Source organism: Aptenodytes forsteri, unplaced genomic scaffold (assembly GCF_000699145.1).
Source record: "Aptenodytes forsteri isolate BGI_AS27 unplaced genomic scaffold, ASM69914v1 Scaffold136, whole genome shotgun sequence".
Lineage (NCBI taxonomy): Eukaryota > Metazoa > Chordata > Aves > Sphenisciformes > Spheniscidae > Aptenodytes > Aptenodytes forsteri.
Genome location: NW_008796111.1, coordinates 725033 through 739247, shown reverse-complemented (window position 1 = coordinate 739247; position 14215 = coordinate 725033). Strand labels below are relative to the sequence as shown.

General features: G+C 47.4%; 1 protein-coding gene across 1 annotated transcript in view; it reads right to left on the bottom strand.

The window, feature by feature from the left end:
• Window positions 1–97: 97 nt before the first annotated feature.
• The window catches only part of FAM102A (family with sequence similarity 102 member A), a 34956-nt gene continuing 20838 nt past the window's right edge, over window positions 98–14215 (bottom strand). The window contains exons 3-12 of the mRNA XM_009286883.2: window positions 12533–12653; window positions 12177–12206; window positions 8403–8519; window positions 7856–7902; window positions 5008–5165; window positions 3778–3882; window positions 3318–3507; window positions 3008–3129; window positions 1839–1908; window positions 98–950 (exon numbers count right to left, since the gene is read on the bottom strand). Of these exons, the coding sequence (XP_009285158.1) occupies window positions 905–950; window positions 1839–1908; window positions 3008–3129; window positions 3318–3507; window positions 3778–3882; window positions 5008–5165; window positions 7856–7902; window positions 8403–8519; window positions 12177–12206; window positions 12533–12653 (1006 nt within the window). The 3' untranslated portion in view covers window positions 98–904. The remainder of the gene's footprint in view (window positions 951–1838; window positions 1909–3007; window positions 3130–3317; window positions 3508–3777; window positions 3883–5007; window positions 5166–7855; window positions 7903–8402; window positions 8520–12176; window positions 12207–12532; window positions 12654–14215) is intronic.

The window sequence follows — 14215 nt, the reverse complement described above, 5'->3', positions numbered from 1 at the left end:
AAAAAAAAAAAAAAAAAAAAAAAAAAAAGAGAGGCTTTGTATTCCAAGCTCCAACAGTGACTATTTGCTGAATCAGTCCAGCGAACAGGGATTACGCTCCTGGAAGAGCAAGTAGAAGCCTCCTTCGGGTAAAATCTGGAACCTCTAAAGTGCTCCTGCTAATGCTAATAGATGAACACTGCCCTTCCATGCCCAGCAGTGGAAGGGCGTAATGCAGTTAGTGGTATAACAAGCACTAGCATTTAACCATTTATCACCTCCCATCTGGATTGCGGTAGTTTTCTGAAATGCACTTTTGGGAGATATTTCCTATGAGAAGAGGATGTTTGGGGATTTGAGTGTAGGAAGGTGAAGTGCACACCATAGCATACCTTGTTCAGTAAAACCGTTGCCTTGGAAGGTGATGTTCCCTTGCAGAGTCAATGGAATAAAGCATCCTGCAAGCGGCCATTTCACCGTGTCGCCAACAAGCAGCTCTCGGTTTGGTTAGAATGGTTTCCCCCTCCCCCAGTGGTTTGAAGAGTTCACAGTGGTATAACCCAATGTTTTGGGGAGACAGAAGCTGAGAAGTCCCCTGTTGCAAGTGAAGGCGTGGAGTGAGGGATGCAGATGAGCAACATCCTCTAGGACTAAGGATAAGCCCAACAGACACCTTGCGTCTGATCAGAAACAGGGGGAAGGTAGGCACTGGAAGAACCGGGAAGCAGAGAAGGGTAATGCCAACGCAGGGAAAAGTGCATGATCTGGAGTGGTCTCGGAGTAGTTCTGCAGTGCAAATGTATGGGGAGGGGCGTGGAGAAATCCCTTCTGGAATGCTGCATGAAGAGAGGTAAAGGTTGGCATCCATGTGGCAGCGGACTGGGTAGGGGGCCTGTTTCCAGCAGCTCTACCCTGTTCTTCACATTTAGTGGGTTTCAATCACCACTGGCTCGTAAACTCCAGATGAGACCCTGGGGACGCAGAGGGGGAGAAGATGAGAAAGCCAGGTTATTCTCCTCAGTCACTCAGAGCAAGCGAGTTCTCATTCAGAGCTCTCCACTCACAAACATCGCCCTCTAACCCCACACAAAATACTGAAAATAACGAGTCAGTCTGGCGAGAAGTCTACCCTCATAACACAAAACAGACAGCTACGTGGCAAGCTAACACTAGAGCACTTGAAAGAGCTGGGTGTAACACATGAATCCTTCTAAAGGACAGAGGAAAGGGGGAGTATCCTGCGCAAAGAGCCAGTGTTCCTGGCTTTGCTTTGCTCCCAATTTTGTCACTGACTTGACACATCTTTGCCTTACCATTATTGCCCTTTTTTTTTTTTTAACTCAAAAGATGCTATAAAGGCTCAAACGCAACTAGCCAAGACACTGTACCAAGAGCTATTGTGGCAAGAAAAAGTTTCATTTGTTCAGAAGTCTTTCACGAGAGAACAAGCCCTCGACAAAGACAGAGGAGGCAGGGAAAAGGGACAATAAACCAGGCTGCTGCAGTTTTGCTGCAGGCCAGCAGGAGGCAAAGCTCCCTGCCTTCAGTCAGGAGTAGGAACAAAACAGGAACCAACCTCTACCATTTTGTCCTTTTACTCCTTACTTCTGTTCTTGGATCTAACAACTAGGATCACATTAACCCTCTGAGCTCCTGCTGAGAACTGCATTCATACTCCAGTGCAGCTGTAGCCTGTCACCAGAGCGATCCCAGGGGTGCTAATGTGGGAAATAAAGCCACCACGTAGCACATGATGTTTAGAAATCTCTCCTGTAGCAAAAGGTGAAAGTTTCCTGGGTATAAAGAGCTAACTAATCTCTCCGGAGCACCTCTCTCTGTCAGCCTTTCAGGAAGCCTACCTGTTTCCCAGCTGAATACCACTCAATGTAGTTGTTCCATCTCTGCTCACAAACAACCTCAGGTTACTGTCTGCAGATAGAAAAGAAAGTAAGACATCAAAATCCAGAACTACCGACAGCTGCCAGGTGCTCCCCTCCCAGCCGCGTTACACAATGGTCAGCATGGGAACAAGTGTGTTTCTGGGAATGCATCTGCACGCTTTCTGGTGTTCCCACAGTAATAGAGCCCCTGGGAACTCCTCTTCTTGCTCTGAAAGGGAACCTCATGTACAAATCAACCACAGCATTAAGCTTTGGAAGAATATAATTCAGTGTTACTCCTCCAGCTGCTTCTTTTAAGGCAATTCCATTGATGCAAGTTCCTGGTCAGCTTAAGCATATCTGAACAGATGAGATATGGGGCCTCATGCTGCTTTTGTAGGCTCACTGGAGGAGAAACTCAGGCTGTTCTGCTGGCGAGAGGTGGCTACATTCAGTCTAGTTTTAACCCACGCCAGGCGAGGTGTAAATCCCCATATGATAAGAATGTTGCCATATGTGATGATTTAAGGTCACTAACTATAGAAGTACTAATAACAAGCTAGGCTCAGGTTTAAAACTTACTGAAAAACCTAGATGAAAAAGATTGATTTCTAGGCTAAACTGGAAAATGAAAACAAATGTGATGATATCATCAGTTTTCTCTTAACAGATGCTGTGACTGCAATGGAGAAAACCCCTTCTTAGGCTCTCAGACAGACCTGATCACCAGCACACTGTGACCCACCTTTCCTCCCACCTTTTTGCAGAGACATGCTGTTTCCCCTCCAGTTGTGCTCTCCTACTTTGATAAATACCCTTGGGCTGACCCTGGATGAAGGCCACTAGAGCAGTGCAGACAGCTGATGTAACCGATTTCCACTGCCCTGAAGAATTGGTATTTTTCCCCCCTCATCCTGTATGTTTGAGCTACCGTTCAACCTCTGCTGTAGGGTGTAGAACAGCAGCAAGCGCTATTTGCTAATGGATGTGCAGATCTCACATCCACATGGTTTGTTTACCTGCCATAGAAACACCTAGCAAGCACTGAAAGCAAATTGCTGTCAAAAGGAGAAGGGAGTCCATGGCAGATTGGATCTGACTTGCTAAAAGAACAGCCAAGACCTCCCCTTTGAGAGTCATCCTCTCACCTTCAGTATTGCTGACATCCGTGAAGTCCTGACTCTGCATTATTTTCTCCACTATATCATCAGCATCGATCCTGGTGTCATCCACTCGGGTTGGGTGACTCTCCACTGAATCCTTTTTCCTCCTGGGGAGAGAAAATAAAGGGAAAACCTACTCGGCTTTTCAAGACACAGACTTTCAGATACTCTCCTGCTTCCCTTGGCAATAGCCTCCTTCTCAGCAGCTACAATCCAAGCTACCACTGCACGGAGACAAAGGAGTAGATTCTGTCTCGCCTCCCCAGAGAAGGCACTTTACTCCTCAGTTACCTACCGGGAGGGTCTATCCAGCAGAAGGGCTGGTCTGGGGGGGCGAGGTGGCTTCTCTAGTTTGTGGTCCCGCTCTCCCTCAGGACACTCCACCGTCATACTCAGCCCTCCAGACGCACTGCTGCTGGTGGAGGTATTCCGGCGATGGGTCAAGTCGGACATACTAGAAGAACGGGAGTGCTCCGTGCTGTAACCTGCAAAAACAGCGTGATTACAAACCAGATCTTCTCCCCTTCCTGGCAGCACAGTTAACAGGCAGGGCAGCTTCAGACCAGCATTTCTGCTCCCATATACAGAGGTTTAGACATACATCTATGAGTTCATCTGCAGAGACTAAAGAGGAGAGTCTGATACTAAAGAGCAGGGTGAGAGAGATGGCTGGAAATCACTCTCACAAAAGCTTGTTGCAGGAAAGAAAAAGGGATAGGGCCAGTGCTGGCAGAGCCGTACGGATCAATGGTTACCAGAGATCTTGGACTGCTGGCTGGCGTAGCTGGAGTTCCGCGAGTGCCCCGAGTGGAAGACTTCCTCTGGGCTGGACAGGTTCTGATCCGGTTCTTCTGGGACACCTGCCAAGGAACAACAGGGCACTCCACTTACACCGTACCCAAGCCAGCACGTTGCCTGCTGATCACCTGGGACTGGAAGTTGATCTTGGGACGCTAGATCAAGGAAAGGGCAAGTCTGTTGGCAGAGCCCTGCTGAGCTTAGAAGCAGTTGGGGAGTAGGGGAGACAACAATGAGCTTCTTTGTCAAGCTTATCACTAATTCCAGCATCCAGTGCCTGAATTTGCAAGCATCTCTGGGGGCTTGAAGGATCTAGAAGGACAGGTAGTATCCAAAGCTATTCATAGTTAAAAGCACTAAGCTAAGACCAAGAAAGCATCAAATGGCCACTGGCAGTAAAGTATTGCAACCTCCGTTTGGGTGCTTCTCCTGTTACTACCTTTCCCCTTCTATTACTTGTGAGAGCCCATGGCATTTAAATCACATCTGAATTTGATACAGAAACCTCAGCATAACCTCTGCTCCTTTGCTGTTGTCCCTGCTTGTCTCTCTTGCAGCAAGCTTATCCAAAAGTGCACAAGCGTGACACGTTAGCCAGCTTTTTAAGAAGAGAACTTGCACACTGCTAAGCCACTGAGGCGATGAGACTAGAGCACTGTTTTGGTGCAGTGTATCTGCCTGCACATTTGGAGTGTGCTGGGAAGAAAAAAGGCTATGACAAAATGCAGTGCCCTTGAAAACGGGCTCATAGACAAGCCAAAGAACTCTGCATCAGCAGCTGGAACAAGGCCATCAGACCTCAAACCAACCTCTAAAACCTTCAGAGGAACTTTTCTAGAAGATAAGTCTGAGCAACAGAATAGCTGAGTGGAGAACAATGTTAAGTGTCATTAAACACAATGGGAAGCAGGGATGAGTGCAATACATGAATTATTAAATCCCCAGCAAAAAGAACAAATTGCTTTATCTCCACTAACAGAAACATGTGGCAAAGATTCATGCTTCCTCTCCTCAGTTCCACTTAATAAATGGTTTTGTTTTTCTCAGTTTTCTTAATGAGCAGAGGGGTGAGGATGGGTGTGGGAAAACATGAAAAATTAAAGAGTTTCTGTGCTCGCAACTGCTGGGAAAAACAAAAGTGTGTCCAGGCACAGCCAAGCATTGGACTCCAGGACGGGCATTCATACCCGAGCTGAGAATGACAGTTCTTGGCTTGGTCTGACGCAGAGAGCCAATCGTGGCTGAACTGCTGCTGCTGCTGCTTGTGGTTCCCTCGCCCTTACAGGTCAGCTGCAGGGTAGAGTCCTGTCCTGGTATGGTGATGGATTTGGCGGTGGAAGGAGGCCTGTAATCAGAAGCCAAGAAGGTTACAAACTGCCAGGCAGGGACTGGGAATCACCCCACCGCACTGGCAATTCCCACTCTGCTCTACCAAGAGGGTTCCCCCACCTGCCCCTACCCTTCGTGGGGAGGGGGGAAGCTGGCAGCCCTCTGTGAGTAGCGACACAGAGTGACACTGGATTTTGCTTTCCTACATGCAAGACTCGGGTCTTCCCTACCTCATACTGCATCTGGACTGCATTACAAGGAAAAGCAAGTTTCTGAGGTAAATTAAGGCAAAAAGGGACCATTCAATTATTTATACAGGACAACAGGCTCAGAGCCTGCACTATCCTCCAGAAGACCATCCAGAACTGCCCTTTTCCCCCCAATATGTGTCCAGTGGCCAGCTGGCCTCACAAACAGGAGCTGGTTTGCTGTTGTCCACTCTAAATTCCAGCACCCTTTTGTTACACCTTTTTGGCTCAGGTCAAAAAGAAACCTTTTATCCCAGCAACCCCATCCCCCTATGAGAGTACTTTTACAATGATCAAATGACCTTTCCATTTTTTAACTGACGATTAACCTCCTTTTCAGTGAGACTGAAGTGTTTTTCCAGCTGTCAAAACTGTTTTTCTGGTTATTCTGTGTGCTCCCAACATCCCTTTGTAAATGCTGACTGCAGGGCAGAGTGGTGAGTGCCTGGAGCCCCCTCCCTTCCTCCAGAAGTGTTTTTGGGTGGAAGCCACAGCATGTGCAGCGTGGCAAAGTGAATATTCCTGTTGGAGCCCTAACCTCCCTGTAGCCCAAAGTCTGAACTGGAACTAACGGATCATATTATGCTTTTTAAGTGAGAAGCGAGAAAAAAAAAAAACCCTTTTATTTGTCTCACTTGGAGCTCTGAGGGAAGATGCTACATGAGAGGACCTTTGCAATATTTTCGGAAAAAAAAATAAAGCACTGAGAATATTTTATAAGGGCAGCCAAACAGCCATAAAGGTTTCAGGAAACCCACAGCATGCCTTCCCCAGGAAAAAAAAAAAACCCTCCCTAATCACATTATCAGTGATTTACATGCACCCAGGTACTTTGGGGACTTTGCTTTGCAGGTTAATAAGGCCTTTATAGCCTTAATCAAGCAAACTGTTCCTGCAGCAGCTGTCGGAGCAGCCTGTGGGTCTGCCAGCTCAGGCTGCTCAGCCTGCTCTGCCCTCCTGCACGACACCCAGGAGGAGGTTCATCTGAGTGCTGCAGAAAGTCAGTGCTCGGAAGTGATTTCTCAGCACAGTTTAATTCCTGCCTAATCCCCTAATGAGTGCCATTTCTCAAAAGCTCTACTGATCAAGGACTATTCCACATGCAAAGCTTCCATTTTCGGACATTTGCACATTGTCAACATATAAGGAAAAAATGGGAATGACTGCAGAAATCCTTTAAGAAAATTAGGAGGTTTCACTTTCAGACTGACCCTACTTATATTAAATGGAGATATATATATCCGATTCTGTATAATTTTCAGGCACTCTAACAGGGGGACTTGCTTCCACAGTGAAGGAGTGACAGGTATTTTTGTCAGACATATTACTGCCAGACATCCTAGTACCCTAGATTTAAAACATCTGTTACTGTTACAAAGTTATGGTTTAAGATATCTAAAACTTCTTTATTACACTTCCTTCTGAAGCAGAATTTTTTCACAATCAGATGACGCTGCATTTAGGGTTTGAAAGACTCAGAAAACGCTGCAGCACTATGAAAAACCATTCACAAAATCAACCAACCAAAAATTATGCAGCATTTTATGACAAGAATGCAAGCTAATTTATACACTTTAAGCTAGCTCCCGAAATTAGACCTTTTAGCCCAGAATACCACTGCTACAAGAGATGGCCTCAAGGTAAAGCTTTCTTCTCTCATACTGTTGGGAGTCAACACAAAATATTTATATCAACACATGGCAGTCCTGTATAGTCACACACCTTACAGCAATGCTAAGGCAGGTTGGCTTGGACTGCAGAGTCTTGCAATGCTATACGCAATATGAAGGCACATATTGCCGGTATATTTGTTAGTTGATCCCCCAACAATTCTTTAAGCAACAAAACTGCTTCATAGCTTAACTGTACTTATTCTTTCCTATCACGATGCATTAAAAATAAAAGTACATGACTGCAATTTCTCTGCTAATTAATACAAATTGTGAACCTGGGTCCCTGTAGAAGAAAAGGAGAACTAAAACGTTTCAGCCTTGCAGTATTTTTGTTGCTGTTTCAAGTCAAGATCTTTATCCTCTGTGGTATGTGCTGAAGTGTGTCCATTTCCAAGACTGTTTTCTTCATTGACCTTTCCCTTCTCGGAGGTCAGTGAAACCAACCCCAGAGCTATGAGAAATTCTGTCCTTCACGCAAAGCATGAATTTTGTTATCAACGTCCATTAGTTTCCAAAAACCTAACTGACACTAGCAGGGAAGATACCAGCACAACCAATAACCAAGCTGGGAAAACCAGAGCAGAGAACAAACCAACAGCACAGGCTGGCTTAGCTATTCTGGCTGACTCAACAATCCAGACCACCAGTTTCAACCTTTCCCCTGTACTTCCCAATATCAAGGGCATCTTTTCCCCCTCCCCATCAATTTTAGTCTCCAGCAGAGAACGGCAAAAGAATCAGGTGTCCTGGTCTGCCCAGAATGGGGCGAGCACCCAGAAACTCACGTTTTGAAGCAGGGGTCCCCCGAGAGCAGGGACATTCCGATCATGACCTGGAGAGGGGGGACAAGGCACATCGTTAGCCATGCTGCGGCGAGCTCCTCACTTCACAACAGTCAGGAGGTCAAGGGCTAGGTGTAAAGATTAGCAAGACCTAGATCATTTCCAAAGGAAATCAGCTTCAGGGATTTAGCAAGGTATTTCCCTCCCTGCCCCAAATCACTGGCATCAGTAACTCCAAGTCGCAGTGGCTCAGCAGGACACCAGCCTGGCCCCCCTGACAATGCACTTAGAACTTTCCCCTCCCCCTCCTGTTCACGCTTTCTTGATGACAAAGAATGCTATCGAGGGTCATCGCTTGGCCAAATGGATGCCAAGGTATCAAAGGGCAACTCTGATAATGGGAAACTTCCCAAGTCAGACTAGCAGCATAAAAGCAAAATCCTGTCTCTGTACATAACAGGACCTTCTCCCAGGCCTAGCACTGCACTCTGGCTGCGCTCTTTCCAAATTCAATAGTAGGATTTCACTGTAGCCGCACCAGCTGCCGTACCTTTAGGATGGAGTTGTCCTGTCGGGTGTTCTTAGTATCATATCCTTCCAGCAAGCAGCAACGGACAGTGGATCCAGAGCCCGCAAATTCTGCCAGATTTAGATCAGCAAAGCCCAGCTGTAGCCAAGAAAACAATGGAGGGGAAGGGGAAAGAACAAAAATCACTCAATAAAGGGATACGCAGTGTCACACAGACCAAAGGAAGAGAGTGCATCTGCGAGCGAGGGCAGAAACAGGAGCCGGTACGCACACAGTCGTGGCTGTGAAGACCCCCTACTCTGGAGGACGGGCAGGGTCACATTCCTAATGCCCAGCCAGGTGGACACTCGGAGGCGTTCAGGAAGCCAGCCCCGCGTGGAGGAAGGACGTACAGTAGTGGTGCTGGCCAGGAAAGTGTTAACCAGCCCGCAGTCGTTGCATAACCAAGGACATGGAAGGCACTAGGTCAACGATGTGGAAAAAACAGAATCACACATACACAAACATAATAAGGCACTCTTTGTATTGGGCCATCCCAGAATGCAGTGGAGCATGTGAACCAGGAGATGAAAGGATATTGTTACAGAGGAAAGTGACACTGTCCTGAAAAACAAAAAACTGAGACTTTTAGCACAGCAAGCTGGAAGTCCAGAGCCATGCAGCAGTGCATGTGCCTCACCTCCACAGATGCAGCTGCTGGGCTGGGGAACTCCTGGAGCCAAGTTTCCTCAACACTGCTAAGATTTAACTAGCAAGTGGTATGTTTGACAGGCAGAAGGGAAGAGAAATATTTGGAGAGATTTAGTTGTGAGCTCTCTAAACCTTCTCTAACAAAGGGGAAGCAAATAGAGAAGGTGACAGAAAGTTGAAGATTACAGGCAAATTCAAAGAGGGTATTGATGCCTCCAGAGTAAAGACAAACACAATGAAGAGTACTTTTGTTTTTCTGCTCTAATTTCTGGTATATTAATCCAGTGTTTCAAAGAAAAAGTTACAGCTTGTTTTATGCAGAGCTTTAGCAATAAAAGTCAGTCGTGTCTCATCTAATCTGATCAGGAAGAGATGCTGTACCCCATATTTGGCCAAACTGTCCAAGCATGGAAAGTTCGCGTCACTCCAACATACAGGTCAGCTTCCACAAGAACATGGAGAGAAGGTGGAGAAGCAGCAGCTCGGACCTAGCTGTTATTCTGTGCATTGCGGTACATTTCTCCTGCCCTAGTGTTGACAGCCGGATGATACAACTGAACAGGGAGCCCCACACAGTAGCACCATCCTAACGAACTGTGGTGCTCTGTCAACTGTGAAAGCTGATAGGGAGTCACAGCACAAGCCACAGTCACTGCCATATGAACCCTGCCTCCCACTGTTCCAAATCAAAAGTCTAAACGACAGCCTGCACAAGATAGATGATTCAGGAGAAGACAGCAGCAAGATTAGCATAGCTGCTTCCTCCATCCCATTCTCAAAGGGGAACCAGAGCTGATGGCAAAGGAAAAAAAAAAAGCGTGGGATAGAGCAGGAACCTTTCTTCAGCAAAAAAAAAAGGAAGGAAAAAAATGACCTAACTTTTCTCTCTTCTTAAGAATTCCCTTAACGCAAGTGTTTCTCCAGCCCTTGCTGTAGATGTTCCTCTGTCTCTTCTAGCCAAGGGCTACGCTGCTTGCTGAATATTCACTGATAAGGAAAAAACAGTGAATTTTTATCTCTCAGAGATAAACAGGACAGGAGAAAGCCACAGAGGGAGCTGCAGTCCATCACTGTGACAAAATTGGAGGACAGAGGAGACATAGCACGACGACACCAGCAGAACAACATGGCACAGGAGTGGCCCAGACCCAGATCCCTCTTCCTCCACCACAGCACTAACTTCTCTAAGATCAACATTGGAGGACAGAGTGTGGGAGAACCCTCCAGCAACCCATATGGTGTGCTGAGGTCAGAAGCTCTTCTCAGGAAGCAGACTCCCAGTATATAGAGGAAGGATCCCTTAACAAAAGGATGTTTTCAGATGTAACCTTTCAGAATAGTTTCCTCAGTTTTCCAGCCAGCTGATGGTGTTTCTTCCAGCTCAGGGAAAGAGTTTCCGCTTTATCAGTCCTTCCTGTTGGCTTCCGCTCTATAACCTCTGACACTGAAGTGACATTAACGTCAAACCAAAAGGTGCACGAGGTGGTGGAAACTCTGTCTTGAGCACAAACAGCTCTATCGCTCTCGGTCCCTGCTGAAGGCGGACCAGGTAAAGAGGGCATTCACAAGTTGCATTTTCCTCTACATCTGCCACAATTAGAGGATTTTTCAGCTGAATGAGTGTAGTTTAAAAAGGTGAGGACCTATTGTTTAGAATGGGAAAATAGTTGCATGAACATACACCATAGACCTCTGCTAGAAACGTTAGGAATCCCAAGTAAGTCAGCTCTGCCACGAGGACCTGCCTGGAACAAGCCTGGTCCATAGGGCAAGCCTGCAAGGCTTAATCACCCTGTCTGGTGTGACATCCCTCATCTCTCAACTGCCAAAATGCTCGGGCCATCTTCTGTTGAATTCTAGAACGCCTCTGTCTTCTTCACAGGAGACTAAGCAACATACCAGCCCAAGAGATGACAAGTACTTGAGCTTTGGTCTCTAATTCTGGGCTGGAGCAACTAGGTCTCTTTCAGAATGCCACTAAACACAACTGAAGACCGAGTAAAAGGGAAGTAGGTTAGAACATGGCCTGAATAAGAGCCCACGTTAACTCCACCATGGAGACATGCCTTCAGGCTTCCTTTAATTCTGCATTTCCAAATACTGTGGGAAGCCTGAGGATGGACGCCATGGGAGGAGCAGGCTGACGCATTTACTTCGTCTCAGAGGTATATCTCTTCCTCCAGCTATGCTGCTCTCCCTGGACAGGCAGCTCTGCAGAATGGAGGAATAACTTCCCCCCAGTGTGAATTTAGTGAAAGAGAAACTGATGGCCCTAGAGACCATGTCCTAATTAGCAGCAAAAAAGGAACAGTGTGGCAGCAACATTGCCCTCTATCACGCAGCACAGCAGTACATAGGAGTGAGTGCAGTTCACCCTTCAAAGCCAGTTGCCTCCATGGTCTCAGGAAGGATATCGATCGGGAGAAATTCTTACAAGGTCATGCGTGACCTGAACATCTGTTTATTAGCAACTAGCAGCAGTGACTCATTTTCAAACAAATATGGTTTGGGGCTCTGCGCGAGCTCAACTTCTAAGCCAACATTGTCTCTTGATCCAGCACAAAGAGGAGAAGGGGGTGGCCCACTGTCTCTCCCATCGCACAGGCAGGAAAACGGGGGGGAAACAAACCAAAACTAACATCCCGGCTGATCATTTTGTTTTTTGCCTCAATGTCTCTTGTGCTTTGGAGGGTGGTGATTTCTGCTGTAGGTTTCTGCCTGCACTCGCGAGGCAGTGAGGTGCCTACCCCATCCACAGCTGGCTGCTGTGTTCTGGAGAACAGAACTGGAGTCTGTGTTTCTTTATTAGTGAGATGTTGCCAGAAGCCAGAGAGTTCACATCTGACTCAGAACTTCCCCAAAGCTTGAGGACATGCAGATCATCTTCCCAACCCCCTTCTCAGATCCACATCCAGCGCAATCTGGATCCTGTCCCAGCAAGTCGATTTTTTCGGGAAATCACTTAACTCAGGCTTAAAATAGGAACTAATGACCGTTTGTCCAGATTGCTTCATGCAGCAGTCACTGGTTTCTAATGGGTGTAAAACACTAGCAGAAGACAAGACCATCATCACTCTGCCACATTTGCCCTTTCTGTGCTCTTACCTTTGAGTAGGTTTTTCCGCCCTTCAGCTCCTGTAAGGGGAGACAAAACAAACAGGAAAAGCAGCTATTTTGTGTGCTGGGGAAACAGGGGGAAAGTCATTACTCAATCCTGGAATTTGCTCTCAGGATTTCACAAACCTCTGTCTCTCAAGGGTTACCACCACCCTGGTTGCTCCCACCCTCTGTCAAGCGCCCTTGCTGGAGAGAACGGCTCCGTTCGAGTCACATCCTGGCCCAAACAATCTTTCCTTCCCACCACTGTCCATGTGATTCTTCTTGCTGCCAAAAAAGCAGCTAGTAACCAACACCAGTACACTGGTAGTACTACCTGCCAGAAGCAGAAGCTAGATGCTCACCTTACGGACAGATACTCGGCAGATGCAGGGGTCCAGGAGTCCTGTGGCTGGGTTGGCACTCATTTTACACACAAAGGTGAATTTCTTTTTCCAGCGGACACAGTTTTCCTGAACTTCCTCTCTATGAGAATGCAAAAAAAATACAGTCTTCAAATAAAGATACAAAGCCAAATCAATCCCAACTATTAAGTACCTTTTTTAATGACTGGCAACGTGGCCTGTAAACATCCTCTACAACACAGCTTGGTCCACACCACCTGAAACTGCACCACACAAAGGTGTTATGTTAGCATCAAGCTTTTCACTAGGCAATACAGGTAAAATCCACCTAGGTTACACGGAAGACTAATCAACTCACCAGCCGAGTTTGCCTTTAAAACTCTCACAAGCTCTCCGACATTTCCTGCTTAGCCGGTTTAGCTCATTCATCGTCCGGCTCGGACAGAGCCAGCCTGTGTAACCGAATTGGGCTGAAGGTTCGTGAGCTTATCGTCCTACCATGTGCCTGTTTTGTACAGCCTCTGTACAGCAAACGTGCTATGTGTCCTGGACAGCTTGTCCTTCCCAGGCAGCCATCCTGCTTCTTATGCTGGGACTAAGCCAGTGAGGACGGCCAGCTCGAAGGACAAAAATGCACGTGGAAATGCTCCTGGGTGCATGCAGACGGGACCACGCCAAGCAAACACTGTGCTTCAAATCATGAGGGGGGCGTTTCAGACCGTAAAGCAGCCTCAGCCAGGGAGGAGGCAGTTTTCCTTGCACAGCTTCTGAGCAGCCTACTCGCATCTCCACGGCAAGTGGAGAAGTGCATGGCTCCAGCATAGCCTGAGCCGCAGGAGGAAGAGAAGAAAAGAAGCCTTCCAGATTGCAGGAATCGCTTCAGGTATAGCTTTGGCTTCTGCAGAGCCCTCAGGGGAAGCTGGATTTCACCCTTCAAAGGAGGCAGGTTCAAAGGAGGCCGGAAACAAGGTGTGGAGGCCCTTCCACGGGGCTCTGCTTCCCCACTGAGCCTCTGCAGGACCTGATCCATTTATGGCTCAGAGCTTGGTCCTCAGCCAATTAAGCCCTCAAAGTAATGAGGGCGGGGGGGGGGGAGGGGGAGTGAAGGCACTTTTGACAGCTATGAGCTAGCAAGTTTGCATCTCGCTCTTATCTCTCCTCTTAGCACAGGACAAAGGGGCAAGGGCACCGGATAAAGTGTTTGCTTTAGCAGGGAAAGGGAGGCTTCCCACCATCTGACCGGGGCATGGTGTGAGCCAAAGAGATCGGTGGCAAAGGGGAGAACGATCAGTCTCGGTATCACCTCAACTCTCCTCCTGGGAAGGCAGGGGCAGAAGTTGGTGCACAGCCCAACAAGCCCTTCTGCAACCTCAAGGTGAGCCCAACAGGACAGATACAAACCCTTATTGCAGCCTTTCAGTACTTAAAGGAGGCTTATAAGAAAGATGGGGACAGACTTTTTAGCAGGGCCTGTTGCGACAGGACAAGGGGGAATGGCTTTAAACTAAAGGGGGGTAGATTTAGGCTAGATGTAAGGAAGGAATTTTTTACGCTGAGGGTGGTGAAGCACTGGCTTTTTGGGGGCTCTGAGCAACCTGATCTAGTTGAAGATGTCCCTGCCCATGGCAGGGGGGTTGGACTAGATGCCTTTAGAGGGTCCCTTCCAACCCAAACTGTTCTGTG